General features: G+C 39.7%; 1 protein-coding gene across 12 annotated transcripts in view; it reads left to right on the top strand.

Annotated features, from left to right (window-relative positions):
- Wdr78 (WD repeat domain 78) overlaps positions 1 to 23,898 on the top strand; it is a 76,235-nt gene that overhangs the window by 29,710 nt on the left and 22,627 nt on the right. For 6 of the 12 annotated variants that reach the window (XR_376318.3, NM_146254.4, XM_030253558.1 and 3 more), the window contains 5 exons: positions 2,249 to 2,377; positions 11,747 to 11,941; positions 18,104 to 18,330; positions 20,040 to 20,126; positions 22,143 to 22,294. Coding sequence is in view for 10 of the 12 variants with exons in the window: in NM_146254.4 (NP_666366.4) it covers positions 2,249 to 2,377; positions 11,747 to 11,941; positions 18,104 to 18,330; positions 20,040 to 20,126; positions 22,143 to 22,294 (790 nt within the window). In the remaining 2 variants the exon portion in view is untranslated. Of the gene's footprint in view, positions 1 to 2,248; positions 2,378 to 11,746; positions 11,942 to 18,103; positions 18,331 to 20,039; positions 20,127 to 22,142; positions 22,295 to 23,898 lie in introns of those variants that run through there. The other 6 variants (XR_376319.4, XM_030253559.1, XM_006503077.4 and 3 more) reach the window with 5 other exon arrangements.

The raw sequence follows: 23,898 nt of genomic DNA, 5'->3' as shown, positions 1-23,898 counted from the left end.
TTTCTCAATAAACTTTATTGGTAGTCAGAATAGTATTTTGATCCCATTTTTCTCATGTTTGCATCTCTTTTATTATTTATCTAAAACCAGATATGCTTTTTTTGATCCACAAAAAATTATTTTTAAATTATATAATATAAATTATGCCATAGTCAAATTTAAAAAAATATTTATTGTGAATTATATCTTAACAGAAGACTTGGTAATATGTATACACTCCCATAATGTAAGCAAAGAATATACAGTCCATGTACTCACAGTCAGGGGCAGAAAGAGAACATTTCTAATTGCTTAGATACCCGCACATCACAACCTGTTTATTTCGGATACTCAGTAGGCCCAGGAATACTGAAGTTAGGGAGAATGTAATTTGAAATAGTTTCTAATAGAAATTAAATAATTTTTAAAAATGGCTTTATAAGTCATGATCATTATCTGTTACTTCATTTTTAGCATGACACTCGAACTTATACATTTTGTTTTGCAACAGCTATATTGAAGTATAATGGATACACAAAACCTGAACATATGGGCTGGGGAGATAGCTCTCTTGATGAAGTACCTTGTACTCATAAGATCTGACTTTATGATCCTTACAAACCCAAGTACAAATTCCAGGCATGGTAGTAACATGCTGCTTGTGAATCCAGCAGAGACAGGAGAGTCCCTGGGGCTCACTGAGTCAGGCTAATCATACTGGTGAATTCTAGGTGCATGAGAGGACCTTTCTTAAAGGTGCTAGGCATTGTTCTTTAAGAACATCTGACTTTGTCCACATACATTAACATGTAAACACATTACATTAACATGTACACATTGAAAACAATTCACAATTGGCACGACAATTGTAGCACTGGGAAGGGAAGGGAAGAGAACCAAGAAATCAATATAATGTTAGACCACATAACTAATTTGGGGCTAGCCTAGGCTACATGACATCCTATCTCAAAAACAAAACCAAGTCCTGAACATACTTGCTATATACAGCTTTGTGGGTTAAAGTTAGTAAAGTGATCAAATATGATAATGGATCACACTAAAAGCAGTAGTCAGCATCAGTTATTAGTAACATGGAACCACATAGTCCTATGATGAACTTACTAAAATTGCAGTTAAATGGTGGAAAAATACAGATAATTCAGTTTTCAAAGGTTATATCCTATCAATTTGTCAAAGTATATCACAAAAGTTTTCTGTGCATGACTTTGGAAAAGCTATTAAGTTATTAGCTACCTATCTTATTGTGAAATTTAATGTTCTTAATCATCGAAAACAATCATTAGATACCAAAGAGCCACCTCCACCACCTTTAATCTCCCTCTCCCTCCTGTTCCTTCTCCCTCGTCTCCTCTCCCTCTTCCTGTCTTTTCTCTTCCCTATCCTCCTCTTCCCCATTAGCTTTCTCTTCCACCTCCTCCTCTTCCTTCTCCTTTTTGCTGAGTACCTTGGTTTTCTATTGAGTGGTTTACTAGGGAAGAGACTATATTTACAAAGCCCAGATTTCATCTCTCTTTTTAAGGAAACAGTTCTTTATTAAAACATCATTCTTAAACACAAAACAAAACCCCACATCATTCTCTAACTGAAAGCTTAAAGGGTCAGCAGGAGCCATGTGGTACCCAAGGTTAATATTATTGCTACAAAAATCAACAGCAAGGGGGGCAAAGGGACTTTTGAAGTTAATATTTGAAGATCAATGATTTTTTTCCAGCTTATATTTGGTCACCATTGCCATATTTGATGATTTGGATAAATTTAATTAGGTTTTTGACAATGTCATTGTCCTGACAGATATAATGTTTTTACCTAAATTGGTGTTTAGGGAACTCTACTGAGTAAAAAGGAGGGAGATGCTTCCCACAAGCAGATCTGTAAAATAGAAGCTGTGTGTTAGACACTAGCAAAGACATTGCCTGGGTGTTGTCCAAGCCCGTATTCCATGACAGCCCTGCAGGGACAGGTTGATGATGCTTCCTGGGCCTGGGTAGGAAGGAGGGAGGAACAAGGGAGAGTGAGGTAACCTGGGGCTAACCCTCAAAGAGGACAGCACCTCTAGATGCTACTAGAGAGGCAACTCAGGGTCTCCTGAGGTACCCTCACGAAATATTCCTTTGTCGTTTTCCTGCTAGTGCTGTTAAAATTAACACAGTTTTAGTAGAAACTCATTTTATATTGTTCTGTAACCAGTTATATACAAACCTGTACTAGAATTTGCTTCAAAATCCTTTTACTTTTTCTGTCTGTTTAGGTGTAGTGGCCACTACCTGGGATTTGTATGATTCTTACAACATTCCAGAAACTTTGCTAGCTGCAAAACGATCTGGATATTCAAGTAAAGGAAGTTTGCCTGCTAAAGACCGGGACCCAAAAATACAAGGAAAGTACCCTGGGCAAAAGCCAGACTGCATCCCCAGTTTGCAGGGTGTCCTCCCAGGGCTTCTCACGTTCCCATCCACTGAGCACAAGTATTGAACTCAGGCATTCAGCCTTCACGTTCACACTGTCCTGGATTCAGTTTTGTGTTTGTTTTTTCTTGGATGCCTGTCTGAAGTTGGTTGTTGTTTGAGATAGGGCCTGGAACCAACTGGCCTTGAATTCACGGAGGTCCTCTCACTCAGACTAAGGGTTGGGATTAAAGGCATTTATCACCACATCCAGTCCCGTTTTCAAGCTTTTCTCTAGTGCATCTTTGCTTCCTCTCTCTATTTTTTTAATTTTATTTTTATTAGATATTTTCTTTATTTACATTTCAATTGTTATCCCCTTTCCCAGTTTCCCTCCCTCCCAGAAACACCCTATCACATCCTCCCTCCCCCTGCTTCTATGAGGGTGTTCCTCCACCCACCCACCCACTCCCACCTCTCTGCCCTCGATTCACCTACACTGGGGCATCTATCAAGCCTTCATAAGACCAAGGACCTCTCCTCCCATTGATGTATGACATGGCCATCCTCTGCTACATATGCAGCTGGAGCCATGTGTACTCCTTTGTTGATGGCTTAGTCCCTGGGAGTTCTGGGGGGTCTGGTTGGTTGATATTGTTGTTCTTCCTATGGGGTTGCAAACCCCTTCAGCTCCACAGTCCTTTCTCTAACTCTTCTACTGTGGACCCCACGCTCAGTCCAATGGTGACTGCGAACATCTGTCTCTGTATTTGTAAGGCTCTGGCAGGGCCTCTCAGGAGACAGCCATATCAGGCTCCTTTCAGCATGCACTTCTTAGCACCCACAATGGTGTCTGGATTTGGTAACTGTATATGGGGTGAATCCCCAGGTGGCACAGTCTCTGGGTGGCCTTTCCTTCAGTCTCAGTTCAACACTTTATTTCCATATTTGCTCCTGTGAGTATTTTGTTCTCCTTCTAAGAAGGACTGAAGTAACACACTTTAGCCTTCCTTCTTATTAACCTTCATGTGGTCTGTGATTGTATCCTGGTTATTTAGAGCTTTTGGGCTAATATCCACTTATCAGTGAGTGCATACCATGTGTGTTCTTTTTCGATTGGATTACCTCACTCAGGATGGTATTTTCTAGTTCTATCCATTTGGCTAAGAATTTCATAAATTCATCATTTTTAATAGCTGAGTAGTACTCCACTGTGTAAATGTACCACATTTTCTGTATCCATTCCTCTGTTGAAGGACATCTGGGTTGTTTCCAGCTTTTGGCTATTATAAATATGGCTGCTATGAATGTAGTGGAGCATGTGTCTTTATTACATGTTAGAGAATGTAGTGGAGCATGTGTCCTTATTACATGTTAGAGAATCTTCTGGGTATATGCCCAGGAGTGGAATAGCTGGATCCTCAGGTAGTACTATGTCCAGTTTTCTAAGGAACCACCAGACTGATTTCCAGAGTGGATGTACCAGCTTGCAATCCCACCAGTAATGGAGGAGTGTTCCTCTTTCTCCACATTCTTGCCAGCATCTGCTGTCACCTGAGGTTTTGATCTTAGCCATTCTGACTGGTGTGAGGTGGAATCTCAGGGTTGTTTTGATTTGCATTTCCCAAATTACTAAGGTTTCTTTATGTGCTTCACGGCCATTCAGTATCCTCAGTTGAGAATTCTCTGTTTAGCTCTGTTCCCCATTTTTTAATAGGGTTATTTGGTTCTCTGGAGTCTAACATCTTGAGTTCTTTATATATATTAGATATTAGCCCTCTATAGGATGTAGGATTGGTAAAGATCTTTCCCCAATCTGTTGGTTGCCGTTTTGTCTCATTGACAGTGTCCTTTGCCTTGCAGAAACTTTGCAATTTTATGAGGTCCCACTTGTCAATTCTTGATCTTAACAGCATAAGCCACTGCTGTTCTGTTCAGGAATTTTCCCCCTGTGCCCATGTGTTTGAGGCTCTTCCCCACTTTCTCCTCTATAAGTTTCAGTGTATCTGGTTTTATGTGGAGGTCCTTGATCCACTTGAACTTGAGCTTTGTGCAAGGAGATAAGAATGGGTGGATTTGCCTTCTTCTACATGATAACCACCAGTTGAACCAGCACCATTTGTTGAAAATGGTGTCTTTTTTCCACAGGATGGTTTTAGCTCCTTTGTCAAAGATCAAGTGATCATAGGTGTGTGGGTTCATTTCTGGGTCTTCAATTCTATTCCATTGATCTACCTGTCTGTCACTGTACCAGTACAATGCAGTTTTTAATCACAATTGCTCTGTAGGACAGCTTGAGGTCAGGCATGGTGATTCCCCTAGAAGTTCTTTTATTGTTGAGAATAGCTTTTTGCTACCCTCGGTTTTTTGTTATTCCAAATGAATTTGCAAATTGCTCTTTCTAACTCTGTGAAGAATTGAGTTGGAATTTTGATGGGGATTGCATTGAATCTGTAGATTGCTTTTGGCAAGATGGCCATTTTTACTATATTAATCCTACCAATCCATGATCATAGGAGATCTTTCCATCTTCTGAGATTTTTTTTCTTCAGAGACTTGAAGTTCTTGTCATATGGATCTTTCACTTCTTTGGTTAGAGTCACACCAAGGTATATGATATTGTTTGTGACTATTGTGAAGGGTATCAATTTCCCTAATTTCTTTCTCAGCCTGTTTATCCTTTGAGTAGAGGAAGGCTACTGATTTTTTTTTTTTTGAGTTAATTTTATATCCAGCTACTTTGCTGAAGTTTTTTATCAACTTTAGGAGTTCTTTGGTGGAATTTGGGGGGTCACTTAAGTATATGATCATATCATCTGTAAACAACGATACTTTGAGTTATTCCTTTCCAATTTATATCCCTTTGACCTCCTTTTGTTGTCCAGTTGCTCTAGCTATAATTTCAAGTGCTATGTTGAATAGAGAGTGAGAGAGTGGGAAGCCTTGTCTAGTCTTTGATTTTAGTGCGATTGCTTCAAGTTTCTCTCCATTTAGTTTGAAGTTGGCTACTGGTTTGCTGTATATTGCTTTTACTATGCTTTTACATATCTTAGGTATGGGCTTTGAATTCCTGATAGAATTCTCCACTAAACTCATCTGGTCCTGGGCTTATTTTGGTTTGGAGACTATTAATGACTGCTTCTGTTTCTTTAGGGCTTATGGGACTGTTTAGATGGTTTATCTGATCCTGTTTTAACTTTGGCACCTTGTATGTGTCTAGAAAATTGTCCATTTCATCCAGATTTTCCAACTTAGTTGAGTATAAACTTTTATAGTAGGATCTGATGATTTTTTGAATTTCCATCATTTCTGTTGTTATGTCTCCCTTTTCATTTCTGATTTTATTAATTTGGATACTGTCTCTGTGCCCTCTGGCTACTCTGGCTAAGGGTTTATCTATCTTGTTGATTTTCTCAAAGAACCAGCATCTGGCTTTGTTGAATCTCTATAGTTCTTTTTGTTTCTACTTGGTTGATTTCAGCCCTGAGTTTGATTATTTCCTGCTGTCTATTCCTCTTGGGTCTATTTGCTTCTTTTTGTTCTAGAGCTTTCAGGTGTGCTGTTAAGCTGCTAGTGTATGCTCTCTCCAATTTTCTTCTGGAGGCACTCAGAGCTATGAGTTTTCCTCTTACTGCTGCTTTCATTGTGTCCCATAAGTTTTGGTATGATGAGTCTTCATTTTCATTAAATTCTAAAAAGTCTTTAATTTTTTTTTATTTCTTCCTTGGCCAAGTTATCATTGAGTAGAGCGTTGTTCAGTTTCCATGTGTATGTGTGTTTTCCATTGTTTTTGTTGGAATTTAAGACCAGCCTTAATCTACGGCGATTTGATAGGGTGCATGGGATTATTTCAATGTTCTTGTATCTGTTGAGGCCTGTTTTGTGGCCAATTATATGGTCAATTTTGGAGAAGGTACCATGAGGTGCTGAAAAGAAAGTATATTCTTTTGCTTTAGAATGAAATGTTCTATAACTATCTATTAGATCTATTTGGTTCATAACTTCTGTTGGTTTCACTGTGTCTCTGTTTAGGTTCTGTTTCCATGATCTATCCATTGCTGAGAGTGGGGTGTTCAAGTCTATTATTGTTTGAGTGCGATGTATGCTTTGAACATTAGTAAAGTTTCTTTCATGAATGTGGGTGCCCTTGCATTTGGAACATAGATGTTCCCAATTGAAACTTCCTCTTGGTAGGTTTTTCCTTTGACCAGTATGAAGTGTCCTTCCTTATCCTTTTTGATAACTTTTGGTTGAAAGTTGTTTTATTTGATATTAAAATGGTTACTCCAGCTTGTCTCTTGGGACCATTTGCTTGGAAAATTGTATTCCAACCTTTTTCTCTGAGGTAGTGTCTGTCTTTGTCACTGTCTCTCTAATTTTTTTCATGTATATGCATGTGTGCAGGTTTGTGTATTGTGTGAGTGTGCAAGTTTATGTATGTGTGCAGTACACCAGTATAAATGGATGCCAGAGGACAAACTTGGGTGTGGCTCTTCACCTTCCACCCCAATTGAGATAGTCTTGTTTGCTGCCGACTGCTTGGGCTGGGTGCTTCTAAATTTGCATATTTAGAACATTTAATCTTCCATTATTTGTTTTCTGTTTTTATTTCATTTTTATTTTATACTTTATTTCTTCTGATATTTATTTATTTTTTTTTTCTTTCCATTTTTTATTAGGTTTTTAGCTCATTACATTTCCAATGCTATACCAAAAGTCCCCCATACCCACCCACCCCCACTCCCCTACCCACCCACTCCCCCTTTTTGGCCCTGGCGTTCCCCTGTTCTGGGGCATATAAAGTTTGCGTGTCCAATGGGCCTCTCTTTCCAGTGATGGCCGACTAGGCCATCTTTTGATACATATGCAGCTAGAGTCAAGAGCTCCAGGGTACTGGTTAGTTCATAATGTTGATCCACCTATAGGGTTGCAGATCCCTTTAGCTCCTTGGGTACTTTCTCTAGCTCTTCCATTGGGAGCCCTGTGATCCATCCATTAGCTGACTGTGAGCATCCACTTCTGTGTTTGCTAGGCCCCGGCATAGTCTCACAAGAGACAGCTACATCTGGGTCCTTTCGATAAAATCTTGCTAGTGTATGCAATGGTGTCAGCGTTTGGATGCTGATTATGGGGTGGATCCCTGGATATGGCAGTCTCTACATGGTCCATCCTTTCATCTCAGCTCCAAACTTTGTCTCTGTAACTCCTTCCAAGGGTGTTTTGTTCCCAATCGAGTCTCCTGTTTCTAATGAAAAGTGTGTCGACATTCAAATAATTTTCTTTTTATAAATATCTTTCCCTCCTTTCACTGCTTTCTGTTTATCCTCCTGGATATGTGTCCATGTCTATGTTTATGTGTATGCTCATGTTGCATATGCCTATGTATACACATACATATGTGTCTCCTGTTTTCAGTTTTTGGTGAGGATATGCATATGCGTATACATATGTATATGTATACATTCGTATGTGCCTCCTGGTTTCAGTAGTCTATCTATGGTAAGTCTTTGGTGGGTATCTTTAGAGCCTTCTTCTTCAAGGCTCATTCAGTTTCTTCAGTCTATTCTTTGCTAAGTCCTGTGCCTTTTCAACTATTGTTTTCAGGTGCCTTTTCCCGTGACAATTTCTCCCCCCTTTGATATGCTGCTCACCTGAGCACGATAATCTCTCAGGTCCCTGAGACTCTCTTCATTATTTTTATTCAGAGTATATTCTCCTTGGTTTAAAAATTATTTTAGGCTGGGCGTGGTGGCATACACCTTTAATCCCAGCACTCGGGAGTCAGAGGCAGGCGGATTTCTAAGTTTGAGGCTAGTCTGGTCTACAAAGTGAGTTCCAGGACAGCCAGGGCTATACAGAGAAACCCTGTCTCGAGCCCCCCCCCCCCACAAATTATTTTATTTTAAATTATTCATATGCATGGCAGTGAGGGCTATGCCGATGGATACGGTGCTGGAGGAGTGCAGAAGAGGATGTCTGATGCCGTCCAGATGGAGACACAGGCAGTTCTGAGCTGCCAGCCATGGGAGCTGGAATTGACTTTGGTCTTCTGCAAACACAGCATGCACCTTTAGCCACTGAGCCTTCTCTCGTTTTTAAGCTAGCTTGTTGCTGTTTTGTTTTTATGATCCAGATGTGGTGGTACATGTCTTTAATTCCAGCACTCAGAGGCAAAGGCAGTCAGATCTCTGTGAGTTCAAGGTTAGACTAGTCTAATATAATAAATTTGAGGACAGCCAGGACTACATAGAGATACCCTGTCTCAAATATAAAAACAAACAAACAAACAAACAAACAAAAAACCAGGTTTTTGATTTTTCTTTCCTGGGGTCACTGAAACTTTTTCTTTTTCCTTTCAATTTTTTTCATTGAACCCATTAATTGAAATTTTAAGTTCTGAGTATTTCACTCCTGTAAGTTTTTTTGTTTCATTGAAATGTTCTATTCCTTTGTTGATGCTTTTAGTTATTCCAAGGATATTCATAAACCCTGGCAAAGCATTTTTAGTGATGACCTCTGTAAATTCTTTGTTAGTTAATAATAGTCTCTCATCTTGGTGTTCATGTCTACCGATTATCGTCTTTTCTATTTGAGATTTCCTTTGCTCTTGGTTCAGGGAGTGACTTTCAATTAAAATTTAGCTATAAGGCTTTCATTTTTCTAGGCTTCAATAGTGCATATGTTTGGGAGTGGGAGTCACTATCTCATGACTGCCAATCAGTGGTAGAAGTCCAGAGATTTTGAGATAGGGGCTCACTGCACAGTCCAGGTATCCAGTCTCACTTGCCTTCCTCCTGAGTGCTTGGATAATAAGCATGTGCCACCAGACCCAGCTGAAGACCAGGGCTTTTACCTCACTCTGTGGCACCTGAGGGACATGACTACTGACCTCTGCTGGGAACCCCAGCTCCCTTCATCCTTTTGTGGCTAGCATGCATAAGATTACCCCGTTACCTACTCAACCACGTACAGCGTCACTGACGTCACAAAGTAGAGGTTGTTATCATTTCTGCTGGGCAGTGGTAAAAGTTCTGATTTCTTACTGTCAACTCCAGTGGTCAGAAGGGAAACCCTGAATGCTCTCTGTCTGGGAAATCTCAGGCTCCACAGCTGTTGTGTTTATCTGGCATTCTCATGTGTGGCAGGGGTGAAAATTCAGGTCCTCAGATCTCTGAAAGTACACATGATGTCAAGGCCTCTTGGTGAGTGTGGAAGCCTGGCTGTCACCTAGCCTTGTGCTTACCCCCAGTTCTTCTGCAGAACTGCTGCAGTTGGTTGGATATCCTCTAACAGCTTTGTTAAAGCTGCTTCTTGACCCTCTAAACAAGATGAGCAGGCCTCTTGTGGGCATTTCTTTGTGTTCAGTGTGTTGCCAAGTTGCTATCTTTGTTTGCAGCGTCTTGAATATACAAGTCACCACTGTGCTATTCCTTGAGTTCCCAAGATCCTAAATAAACCACATTTCTCCTCTTCTTTTAAGAGCTCTGTTTGCTTTCTGTATAACTCTCTCTCTCTCTCTCTCTCTCTGAGACTGTTCTTATTCAAATTTTCACAATATAGATATAAAGACAGAGATACAAGCTACTAGATTGGCTTACAGGATATGGTCCAAGAGGTCTATCAACAGCTGTCCCACAATGGCGAGACTAAGACTGCATTAGTTGTTCCATCTATAATGGCTCAATAAGTCCTAATCTTGCACAGGATCCATGGAAGATTCCTGGTGATCTTTAGTTTATATTGGACCCATGGAGAAGTTCTATAGATGTTTCTAATCTTGAAGTAATGTTTTAGCAATAGGGTAGATGAACATCCCAGCAAGAATGAGGGGATGCAAACAAACAAACAAAAAAGCAGTTTTCTTCTTTTATGTCCTTTTATCTGGGCTGCTACCAAAAGTTCCACCTACATTTAGGGTGGGTCTTCCTGCTTCATATGATCTGACTGAGAAACGCTCTCACAGGAATGCCTAGCAGTTTGTTTTAGTTGACTCCACATTCAGTCCATTTGATAAGCAGAATTAGACATTGCTGTTTCCCAAGTTGAAACACATTCTTCCAAATCTCTGAATATATTACCTTACAATGGAGGAAAGAGCTTTTTATCAGACATGGTTACAGATTTGTCTTCAAATTGGAAGATTATCCCAGATAACACTGTTGCCCAATCTAAACAGTGCAATGACAGAAGTACTATCCTCTAATGAGCAGAACTTCAGGAGAGTCAAACTGCATTATTTAAGCCATGTATTTTTTTTTTAATAGCAGCCACAAAACTAATTAAGAATAAGTAGAGCACACACACATACATGTCAAGTCAGACCTTTGAAGATTTTTATTTTATTTCAATATAAGTAGAAAAGTGCAGAGAATTACTGCTGTGATTTAAATGTGCCTTCCCACCCCCCCCCAGTTCATTTGCTGGAAGTTGAATTCAGAAATGTTTATGGTCACGGTATATACGAGTGAGCTGTGGGGAAGTTAGAGGAGTTGAGGGCATCGTGAGGATAGGGCCCCAGCTCAGATTTCTGCTTTCATAGGAGAGTTTGACTAAGCTTTCATGCTTCACATTTCTGCCCATGTCATGCTTTCCATCATGCAAGGGACAGCCAGAAGGCCCCTACCAGCTGTAGCTTCTTAACTTTGATCTTTCCAGCTTTTGGAACAGTAAGAAATACATTTCTTGTCTTTATAAGTTACCTAATAGTAGTGATTGTATTTAATTTTCTGGCCCTTGTACACAAATGTTCAAGGACGTGAATGTGTGTTTTTGAGTGCCCATGTACGTGTATATGTATGTGTGCAGAAGTCCGATGATAATCTCCGGTATCATTCCTCTGCAGACACTGCCCACCTTGTCTTTTGAGGTAGAGTCTCTCATTAGGCCCTGGGGCTGAACCGCTAGTTTAGGCTGGCTAGCCAGTAGGTCCCTGCAATCTGCCCATCTCTGTTTCTCTAGTGCTAGGATTGCAGCTACTGCACCCAGCTTTCTACAGAGGACCTGGTCATTGAACGCAGGTCCGAATACTTGCAAGGCACGAACTTCACCAACTGGGATATCTTGCCAGTTCCCTAAATTGTGGTTTTCTGATAAGTTAACAGAAAATAGGCTAATGTGTGCATAACACCTCAAGATTCTTACTGCTTACCCTCAGAGGGAAAATGTATTTTTTGATAGATATGAGTTCCATAAGTTTTATGTTTGCATTATGCTTTGTGCATAAAAGATTTAATAAATGCTATTGAAGGTGTTGTAAATGGAAGACAAAAATTATAAAATATAATTTAAAAAAATCTTTAAACTATATGAACCACCTACTGCTACTTGGCTCTTTTATAATCGAGTCATATTTATATTTACAGACAGTGAAAGTAGTTCTCTAATGGACATAGAAAATGTAATTCTGGCTAAAGTTCAAGAGGATGAAGAAGACAACTCAGAGGCAATATTAAAGTCTGATAAGCTTCATCAAGACTTATTTTACATGGAAAGGGTTTTAATGGAAAATGTGTTTCAGCCGAAGCTTGCAGCCTACCGTCAACTCCCTGTTTATAAAGGTATTTTTTTAAAGTAACCATGCTTAGACAAACTCAAATAATGTTTAAAAATTTAATTGTACTATTAAATATTTCCAAATGTAATTTCTATACTAATCATCACATATTAAAGCACACATTTAACCATTTACTAACTACCTATGAACCATGTGGGTGTAGCCCTAGAGTTCAGACTTGGGAACCCACAGACGGGTTGTCCCTCCAGTGCAAGACTTACAAAGCATCCATGTCCTCATTTTATCTTTGTTATGACATCAAATTAGGCTCTCTCTCTCTCTTTTTAATAGTGTTTCTTATGTTTGGTCCTCTTTTATACTGCCATTGAGTCTTCGAGTTCCAGCTGTTTGAGCCTACTCCCTAATGTAAATGACAGGGATAGTCAGCCCATCCTCACTGCTACAAACCCCGTTATATGTTCACAGAATATTTTGTTTTTGCTACTTACAGATCTGTTTTTAGTTTTCTGGCTTTCTAAGGCTGGAACCCAGGACTTATACACGTTCTCCCTCTGAGCTATACTTCCAGACCCTGAGTGGGGTTTTTTGTTTGTTTGTTTGTTTTTGTTTTTTAAGAGATTAATTCAGCCTTTCAGCACATGAATAAAGTGAAGGCTATAAAGATTATGTAGTGAGACATCTGAGTAGAAGTTTAGTTCTTTCCACTCTCTTACCCTATCTTGCAGGTTTATCCAAACCCCTCACAGCCATTGCATACTCCGAACGTGCAGAGCCTTCCATTGCTTAGGGCAAGCTACACATCTCAGAGTGTATTGTTCCCAATACCTGCAGTCTGGGCAGAGATTCATTGTATTGTTTCAAGGTGCTCTGGAATTCGTAAACTACTGAAATCTATTTGGCAGTTCATGCCTTTCTTGGTATTATCTTTTCTTGTTGTAGCTCCAATTTTCATGAACTCTCCTTGGTCCCCAAGTCGAAGTTAATATTCTTTGTGGTTACATAAAAAAATTAGGTTACAAAATAACATGTGTGGCAAAGGGTTAAAAACTCTTTGCCCAGAGAAAGCTAGGATGATATTTTAAAATGTTATTCCTCTTTCATTTTAGGTTGCTATTTTAAAATTTGTGTCATGTATACTGTTCCATTATATATCTAAAGAGTTGTATTATTGCAATCTCAAGTATTATAAATAATGGTATTTACAAAGCTAAACTGTTAGTACATTACTTGTTTACTAATTAAAATAACAGGACAAATATTTTAATGAGATAATATTTACAGAAAGTGGCACGTCTATATTTAAAGTATGTTTTAACATATTTAGAAAATTAAGAAAGCTATATAAATAATACCCTGATCAGCATAGAAAATATACCTCTGAATCATGAAGATTATCTTGTGCTGGTTGCATGTAAACATTACCCACTCCCTAGGCATCTGTGGACTTTGTTTGTAACCACAAGTTAATTTTCCTAGTTGTGGTACATCATGTGAGTGCATTCGCACAATAAATATTTTTTTTTGAGTCAATGAGATGATTCAGCAGGTTAAGGCACTTGCCCCCAATCATGATAACTTGAATTTGATTCCCAGAGACACACATGGTAGAGAAAACTCACTCTTGCAAGTCACCTGGCTTCTATACACATGTCCATACACAATATACATATACACACAAACACACACATATGCACATGCACAAAATAAATGCAATAGTAAAAAACTTAAAATAAACTTGAGTTTAGATTCTTTCACTCAGCATTCCTGGCGTTGAACTTCAGCTAGATTGGTGTGTGTAAATAGTTAATTTCCTTCTAGCGAAGCTCTCTAGTGTGCACATGTGCCTTTGGCTGCTCAGCAGGTGACACATCTGCATTGCATTCAGCTTGAGGTTTCTGATTGAGTCTTTTGGCAGATGTGTTTCAGCTTCTTTTGTGAACATGGCTAGTACCAGGCGTTTGGTAGATGTGTGTTCAATTTTAGGAACTATGAAGTATTTTCCCAAAGAGTTATACTGTCTTACATTCCCATAAACAGTATGTAAGTTTCCCAGTTACTCCAAATGTTAATTCCTGACACTGGCAATACTTTTTAAAAATGTTGTATTAGAATGTATTATGCACAACACCTTTTTATCATATTTTATAAATGTATTTTTTAATCATATTTGCCTCCACTACTCTCTCTTGTCCCACACGATTGATCATGTTCCTTTTCCCAAATAGCAGTTGTCTGTTATAAGGAGGAAGGAATCACGAGGTCCCCATCCTTCATGAAGATCTATAAACAAATAATAGTTTCTAGGGAGATAGAGATATTATCTTCATTTATATAGCTACTGGTAAGCTGACCATACTCCTGTAAAGAATCCCTTGCCCATGTAAATAACTTTAATTATGCTCATTGGTACACACACATACTCGCGCACACACACACACATACACACACACACACACACACACACACACACACACACATACAGAGAGAGAAACAGAGAGAGAGAGAGAGAGACCCAGAGACCCAGAGATAGTCATAGAGGGAGAAATGGTAATCCTTTTAATATTATTCTGATGATTAGTAACACTGAATACTTGTTCATTTTGGCATTTGTGTAGTTTTCACTTAGTGTTTAACTATGTCTTTTGCATACATTAAAATTTAGTTCTTCTTCTCCTCTCTGTATATCTATATCTATATCTATATCTATATCTATATCTATATCTATATCTATACATGCCGTGACCTGCTGTGTGCTTCCTGGCTTGGGGGCAGGTGCCTTTACCCTCTGAGCCATCATCTTACTGTTCCTGATGGTGTTATGTGTTTATTACTTGGTAGACACAAAAGAATAATTTTAAGGAGGAATACGGTGTTTGAATTGAGTAAAAGGAAGGTAGTGTAGGGTTGTAACTACTGAGTACCAATGATGTCAAGAGAACAAAGAGAGGACATAGGAAAGGCACTGGTACGGAAAGAGGTCAAGGCATGTTAGGAACCATGGAACCCAGAACATTCAGTATATTATTGACGGAGCAGAACAAAGTTGAAGAGTTCAGACTTTACAATTCAATATCAACTACAGTAGTTAAGATAGTGTGGTGCTGGTAGAAGATCAATGAATAGATGAATTAGCAACTTAGACATCTCAGAAACAGACTGAGCTAATAGTCCACTGGTTTTTGGAAAAGGCAATAACAACAGAATACAAAAGACAGTCTTCTTAGAAAATGAAGCTACAACATACCAAAAAGTACATCTAGCCGCAGACCTTAGGATCCATAAAAAAATAACTGAAATAGATTATGGACTGCAATATAGAATGCAAAATTCCTAGGAAATAACAGGTAAAACAATAACCTTAGGTGTTAAATGTTATTTAAAGTAAAACTCTCTAAACACAATGTATCAACAAATAATGGATGAGCTAGACTTCTTTAGCAAAGACACCACAGAAAGAATAAAAAGACAAATCATTGGAGAAAATATTCATAGAAGACATATCTGATAAATGATTGCTATCTAAAAATGTACAAAGTTGTCTTTGGACTTAACAATAAGAAAACAACTTTCGGAGCATCATGTCCTGTGCCTATAATCCCAGCACTCACAAGGTATAGGCAAGAGGGCCAGGAGTTCGATACTAGGCTGGTCTACAATAATAACAGCAGGAAACCACCAACACCCCACATGCTGAAAAATGAGAAGAAGCCTGGCGTGGTGCTCATCTGTCTGAGCACCCTGCAGGCTAAGGCAGGGACATCAGGAATTCAAAGTCTGGGGCTGGAGGTGGCTCAGCGGTTAAGAGCAATGGCTGCTTTCCCAAAGGGCCCAGCTTTGCACCGATTCCCAGAACCTATGTGGTATCTCAAAAGCAACTGAAACTCTAGTCTAGATCTGACTCTTTCTGGCTTCCAACAGCTCCGAGCACACATGTGGTACCCAAACATGCATGCAGACAAAACACCATAACCTTAAAAATAAGATAAACAAAAACAAACCAAAAGGGGTTGAAAATTGCTTGGCCCATCACAGGAAAGGCGTGTGCAAGGCATCGTCAGAAAGGCAAAACTACGTAGACAGTGGGAAGAAGAATAATTGTCAGGGATGAGGGCACATTGAGGGCTAAAGAGCCCCAGCACAGGCTTTCAGTGAGACTATTGTGAACAATACTGTAATGGGAAACCCATGTCAGTCACTTTTCTCAAAACCCACAGACTGTACTACCCAGGAGTGGATTCTCATGTAAATTGTGGGTGACAGAGACAATAAACCAAAGGCAACTGCACCTTCCTCAGAGGATGTAGATTAGCACTACCTTCAAGGGCTTTAAAATAAGCAGGCAGATCTCTCATTCAGCTCATGTATTTGGTTTATATACAAAGAGAATGGATCTTAAAGCAAGAGCTCATTATTATAAGCCTTTCCTGGTAGTGATTTAAATTGCAGTGGCTCTTCTGGCTACAGCTCATAGTATTAGTTACTTCTCTTGTTGCCATGACAAAACACCTGCCAAAAGGACTTAACTGCAGAAAGGATTTAACTTTTGGCTCCCTGCTTAAGAAGATGCTGCCCGTCATGGCCAGAAGACAGAGCAGAGCTCACAGCAGCAGTAGCGCACAGCTGGGACTCCTTACAGGGTTTTGCTTTGTTCGTTTGATCTCAAGAGATGGTGCTGCCCAGATTCAAGAAGATCCTAAGTTAAACATCCTTGGAAATGCTCACACAGACAGGCTCACAGCTGTCTCCTACATGATTCTTAATGTCCAGGCAAGGTGTTGATAAAGGTTAACCATTGTGATGATGATTCCTGTTTGTCAAGTTCACCACATCTGGAATTAACCCAAATTCAAGCAGCTGGATACACCTGGTGGGGTGGGGGGGGATTTTTCTTGATTAAATTATTTGAAGTGGAAAAGTCTTCTGCTGGCCACTTGTATGAGGGAAATGGAAGAAGGAAGCTTTGCTCTCTGCCCTGCCTCCTCTCACTCTCATTGGCAAGTCTGTTTCTTCACTGGCATTAGAGCCCACTTCTTTGGGATTCTGGCAAAAACTGAAGACCAGTGGAGACATACAGCCTTGTGGACTAAACAACTACTGGATTCCTGGTAGACAACCATTGTTGGACAACCTGGACCGCAGCCTATAAACCACTCTAACAAATCCTCTACAGAACCCTGGCTAGCAACCATCTTCATAACGCAAGTAGATAAACACATCTAATTATTGGGAAGGCTCATATTTTTGTGCCCCACCCAATATCCATTGGGCTTAACAAACAAGCAAACTATAAACATATAGTTTTATTTCCAGTGGTTCTACAGTCCCAAATTCACAATCTAGGGGCATTAACAAGGCATCACATTGGTCTAGTTCATAGATGTTGATTGCGACACTCTCAGATATGAACAATTGCTATGGTATTTTCATATCAGAAGGTAAGAATTAAACGTGGAGGGAAAAAAAATCCAGAAGTCTCCTACCCTAGTTGAAATTTAATTGTATGAGATAAATTGACATATTCTCTCTCTCTCTCTCTCTCTGTATGTGTGTGTGTGTGTGTGTGTATGTGTGTGTGTGCGTGTGTGTATTGGTAGTGCATGCATGTGAGTTTGTGATTACCTATGCTCACATACATGCATAAGGAGCCCAGAACAACAGGAGATCTGGCATTGTTCTCTTCCTTGAGACTGAGCCAGAAGTCCCTCTGGTTTTTTATGCTAGGCTAGCTGGCCATTGAGGTTTTAGGATGTGTGCATTTCTGCCCTACAATAGGGGCTGTGAGCATGTGCAACCATATTCAGCTGTGTGTGTGTTCTGGAGATTCAAATTTAGGTCCTTATGCTTGTAGAACAAGAACTCTTATCCACTAAGCCACCTCCCCAGCTTTGAGATGGATACTTTCTAAGGTAAAGTTGTTGATCCCCATCCGAACAACAACAAAAAAAAGGGCACAGAGTTTGTTTTGTAATCTCAAAGTACAGCATGTGACGGTACCACTCTGGCCCAGTCACTGAATGATCAGAAAGTGTGTTCGCAGAAAGTTTCAGTAGGCTGGGGTCACCACTCAGGTACCCTGTCACTTTGGCCGTGTATTCCGGTAGATCTAGTGGTATGTAATGCCACTAAGTGTCAGGGATAGAGATGCTATTTGGCAGGCTCTGCCCTGTTGGTGCAGAGGGTAATGACATGTCTGGCTTAACTTAAGAACACGAACCTGAAGAGCCTGAAGAAACTTTGCAAGTGGAAAATCTTAAGGTAGCAGAGGACGAGCCGAAGAAGGAAGATGAAGAAGAAGTGGAAATGGAACTAGAGCTAGAGATAGCTACGGAACAGTCAACAATACCGGCTAATTTGGAACGGCTCTGGTCTTTCTCCTGTGACTTAACGAAAGGCCTCAACGTGAGCAGCCTTTCCTGGAATAAAGCAAACCCAGTAAGTCACCAAATGCTGTAACAGCCCAAGTCTAGCGCTTAAGCTGCAATTCTTTTGTAAATTTTTATTTATTTCATATGTATGCGTATAGTGTGTGTATGTGTGCGCACATGCATCCAGAGGACAACTGTCATGACTCAGTTCTCTACTTTCAACTCACGGAGGCAGGGTTTCTCATTTCTGCTGCCCTGTGTTCTCCGGGCTAGCTAGCCAGAATTTCAGATTATTCTCCCGTCTCTAGCTTTTTGTGAGTTCCAGACATCGAACTCAGGTCATTGGGTGTGTGCAGCAAATGCTTTTACTCAATGAACCACCTTGCTGGTTCTTACTGGCGAATTCTAAAATGGAGGGGTTTTGCTTGGTCTGTGTGTGTGTGTGTGTGTGTGTGTGTGTGTGTGTTTATTCAGACTTGGGCAAAAGAGTTTTGCCTGGCTATATAACACCTACTTTTAAAATATCTCTGAACAAAATTTATATTTGAAAAAGGAGAAAATGCAAATAGTTGCATATTTCTCCTTACATATAAACATATTAACATCTTTATTTTAAGCGTGTGCTGGCCACATGGTATCCGCTAAATCCATGTCGGATGATGTGATCTATACTAGAAAATGGTGTGTGGTTGGCTTATTTATCTGAAAGTCGTATCCCTAAATTATTCTCCTCCAAGCTGTCATAGCTGGAAGGGTATACTTAATCCAGTGATCATGCCAATATGTAAACCACTCGTGAGCTTCCTTAGTAATAATGTTATTGATATCATTAGATGCATAGGCAGCACTTCATACATACCAGGTACTACTTAAAGTATTTTCTTATGATTTTAATTTTATCCTTTTAAATGATGTGTATGTGTGTTTGTGAATATGCACATGTGAGCGCAATGTCCTAGGAAGACAAAGGCTACTGATCCACTGGAGCTGGAGTGAGAGGTGTTCGTGAGCACAGTGTGGGTCCTGGGAAAGCGATCTCAGATCCTCTGGAAGAGCAGAACATGCTTTTAGTTGCCCATCTACCTCTCTAGCCTCGTGCTGAGTCAGACCATCCACTTGGTTGAGGCACCAAGATGATAAGCAATTTCTCCAACCTCACCCAAACAGGAAATGGAGCTGCCAGAATTCAGGTGCAGACATCTGGCCAGAGAAGCTCCAACGTCATCTTGAGGCAGATAAACTAGGGCAGTGGGTTTCAATCTGTGGGTTGTGCCCCTCCCTCCAAGTGATCATCAGAAAACGCAGATATTTACATTATGATTCATAAAAGTAGCACACTTATAGCTATGAAGTAGCAATGAAAGTAATTTTCATTACTACAGGGTCACCACAACATGAAGAACTGTATTAAAGGGTCACAGCATTAGGAAGGTTAAGAACCACTGAGCTGGAGGCTGGTTTATTTGTTGTTAAAGGAGACTATGTATACAGTAACAAAGCTGGTGTTCTCCTGGGTTTTACAAAATACTTCAAAAGGTATTTCCCAACTAGACATTCCAAATAGCATCTCAGGAGTAACTGCATCTTTGAAATAGATATTTAGTGTACTTTAAGCTCAGAACCTTCTGTATACTAAGCGAGTGCCCCAGCTGCAGCCCCAGCTCCTGACCTTGCCCTCTGTCTTAGCAGTGTTTGTAAACAGTCTGTTAGTAAGCACCTGCATGCGTTGGCTACAGTTTCCTGTCATCCTCTCAAGTGTCTTGTTTTGTGTTTTAGGACCTTTTGGCTGTTGGCTATGGAAACTTTGGATTTAGAGAACAAAAAAAAGGAATGGCCTGCTGCTGGTCAATAAAGAACCCCATGGTAACCCAAAGAGGAACAAGCATCCTTTTATTTAGTTAAATGTGGACACGGTGTTTGTACACTGTGTACTTGTGTATAATCGTTTAGCAAAGTCCAGGGACTGGAGAGATGGCTCAGCGGTTAAGAGCACTGACTGCTCTCCCAGAGGTCCTGAGTTCAATTCCCAGCAACCACATGGTGGCTCATAACCATCTGTAATGAGATCTGATGCCCTCTTCTGCTGTGTCTGAAGAGACCAACAGGGTACTCACATACATAAAATAAATAAATCTTTAAAAATTAATAATAATAATTCAGCAAAGTCCAGACCATTTTATCAGTCAAAACTTTTCACTTTCTTTCATATGTGTGTTCATATGTATAAGTGCACATATGCAGGTGCAAATGTGTGTGTGTATGTGTGTGTAGGTCAGAGCACACAGGCCTAGATGTTGCTATCTTGGAGTCAAAGCTTGTCTTTTTTGTGTTTTTTTTTTTGGTTTTTGTTTGTTTGTTTGTTTTTTTGAGACAGGGTTTCTCTGTATAGCCCTGGCTGTCCTGGAACTCACCTTGTAGACGAGGCTGGCCTCGAACTCAGAAATCTACCTGCCTCTGCCTCCCGAGTGCTGGGATTAAAGGCATGCACCATCATGCCTGGCTAAAAGCTTGTTTTTTGGGGGGTCAGGGTCTCTCACTCATTTGGAGCTATTCAGTTGTTGGCTTGGAGCTTATTAAGTAAGAGGGTCAGGCTGTCCAGCTAGCCCAAGATCCCCTTGTCTCTGCCTACCAATTAAAAATACACGCCATCAGCAACCCATGTTTGTCTATGGCTTCTGGGAATTGAATTCAGGTCTTCCGACTTGAAAAGGCAAGGACTTTACCAACAGAACCATCTCCCTTGTCCTCATTTTTTTCTTTTGTTTAAATTCATAATAATAGCAATTTGTTCTTATTTAACATAGGGTAAAGGGAAATCATTTATGACTTCACACAATATATTCCAAGTATCTTTTATTTCCTGTGTTACTACAGCTAAGTATAAAAGTATTGAAGACCCTTTGGAAACAGCACATGCCATCCAGGGGCTTAGTGATAGGAACAGAGCACTCCACTCAGCTACTGAAAAAGAGTTAGTAGTCTAAGATAGAATCTGATTTTTCTCAGAAAGAAATATTAAAATCTCAGAATCCAGCCAGTGGCTAACCCTGTTTATCAACTTAGATATCTCGATACCTAGATTTCTAGTGTAATCATGCTATAAATTTTATAATGAGAAAGAATAAGAATGATAATGCTTTTTAAAAAAACCAAATAGCCCAGCTCTTAATTAAATATATAGTTGCTGTATGGCTTTATATTAATTAAACTTGGAAGTAAAATGTGAAGTCAAAAACATGGAAGGTAAAGAGCATACATAGTGGCTACAGCCATTGTGTGTAGCTATAGTCCCTTAGGACATGGAGTTAACATGTATAGGAACAAGATATAGTAAATGCAGGAGGACTGGTGGAATTCATCATCAGTCGCTTGTCTCTTTGTCCACAGAGTGATTGGGCAGAGGAAAGGATTTAGTCTTGGCATGATAGAGTTGTAAAAAGAAGTAGCTTAGAGAGTTTTGGAGGATTATTTTCCTATCTGCTCTGTAGAAATAATGACATAATCCAAGTTTCTAAAACAAATGCCAGAAGATCGAAAGGCATGATCTGTTTGTAGCTCCTTATGTGTCTATGTCAGGAGGAAAACACATACTGGTCACACTAATCCCTGCTAGAGGATGACCCCAGTGTGACAACTGATGCAGAAGTCTATGATGTGTTTATAAAGCCAGTGAGGACCAAGGTTTTATATTAAGTACGGGAAGTGACTATTTGAAGATTTGTTTTCATGTGCCCTAGAAGCTATGGATTGGAGTAACTGAAGGCAGATTAACTTCTTACATCCTCACCAGCACGCACAAGACAGTCTCAGCTGCCATCATAGTCTGCCCTACTGCACTCTGTAAATGCTTAAAATGTAATAGAGCATCTCCCCCCACAGTGGCCAGAGCGTATTTATCAGAGTTCATATGGAGTTACTTCTGTGGACTTTTCAAACAGCTCACCTAATCTGCTAGCAGTTGGCTACCACAATGGCACCGTTGCGATTTACAATGTGCAGAGCAGCCACAACATTCCAGTTCTGGACAGTAGGTAAGAATCCACAAAGGAGATACACAAACACAAGCATACTGTTTGTCCCACGAGGAGCATTTATCAGAGTAATGTTATTTAAGTGAATATTCGGTTGTTACTGAGAATGTAATACCATTGTTTTCAATATGTGTATAGTCCTTCTTCCTCCTCTGCCTACCTTACCAACAAACTTATCTCGGCTTAGTGGTTCTTTGACATCACCTCCTCCAGGAAACTTCATTCCCTTCTTTTGTGTTTTGATGCTTACCGTCCTACACAGATTGTTGCTGAGTAGATCTTTTGGAGCTTCTGTGTGATGTCCTTGAGAGCAAGGGAGGAGGCTTTGTTTCATATTCTTGTTGTGTCATAAAATATTTAGCATGTAAGAGCAGTACAGGAAGAGTTGAGAAAGAAAGAACAAGATGATGAGTAAGTCACATGGAGAACATAGGCAGGTAGAGAGAAAAGTTAGTTAAAGAAGTTAGGTGGTTGGTTGTGTTTCAGACCAGACTTCAGTGTGGCTAAGAGGTGGTGGCACACACTTTTGCAGTAGTGATGGGATAAGCTTAGTTGAGACTGGGCATAGTTATTAAATCAGAGGTTCTTACTGTTGAAGTTATTTGCCTAGACTTCCCAGTGTGAGCCCCAGTGCTTGTTCTGGGAAAAGTTCCCATAATTTTTTGATCAAATATTCAAAGCTATCCTTTATTAAAAGTTCAAAACTATTGTACTAGAAAGATTATATAAAATAGTCAAAGGAGCGAATAATAAGAATGCAGCACTTAATTCATCAGATAGAAAAAGTTAGTAATCTGAGAGATTGAGACAAGCCAATGGGTAATCCTAAAAGTATAGGGATAACAATGACATATAGCATGGATTGTTTATTTGAATGACAGTCTAAAGACTAATTTATTTGGACATTGGAGAGAAAGTTATAAAGTTACTCATTCAACATGTCTAAAGAGTGGGTACATGAAATGAAAAATATAGATTCTAAGGACCTAGTCACAAGGATTGTTATTTTTTAGCACTCAATGAACCTGTGGAGCTAGTGACAGCTAATGAAGGTCTAGCAAGATAATTACTCTTAATGAAAACACATGTAAACACCTCTGTTGTAAACGTATTCAATTTATGATTTGAATTTGTTTGAGCTTTTAGTGAACTTTTGTTTAAAAAAAAAAGATGCTTGGAAAAACCATGTGATCTATTCCCCTAGAAAAGGTACAGAAACTAGGACCATTACATCATATGGCATTACATTACAGTAGAAGGAGCGAGCAAGATTAAGAGGAAGGAGGAGAAGACAGCAGAGTAGAGTAACTTAGAAATTAAGAAAGCAACTTAAAAATTTAGAGAGCATATAGACTGATAAATTTGCCCCTTTTAATTTCTCTTAAAAATAAAGAGGACATTAGGACAAGAGCAGAAGAAGAGAGTAACATGCAGAATGCAGAGAAAAAGAGGGACAAAGAAGAGGTTGCCGAAGGAGCAGGCAGGCTTCTCCTTACCATGGGACAGAACAGGTCTCTTCTTAACAGCAAGGCAGGCTTAGTCTTACTAAAGAGAACAAAGCTTTCTCCTTACAGACTTGGGTTTAATTCATTTAGCAGTAAAAG

This window comes from Mus musculus, chromosome 4, assembly GCF_000001635.26.
Source record: "Mus musculus strain C57BL/6J chromosome 4, GRCm38.p6 C57BL/6J".
Classification (NCBI taxonomy): domain Eukaryota; kingdom Metazoa; phylum Chordata; class Mammalia; order Rodentia; family Muridae; genus Mus; species Mus musculus.
This window is presented reverse-complemented; position numbering and strand designations above follow the sequence as displayed.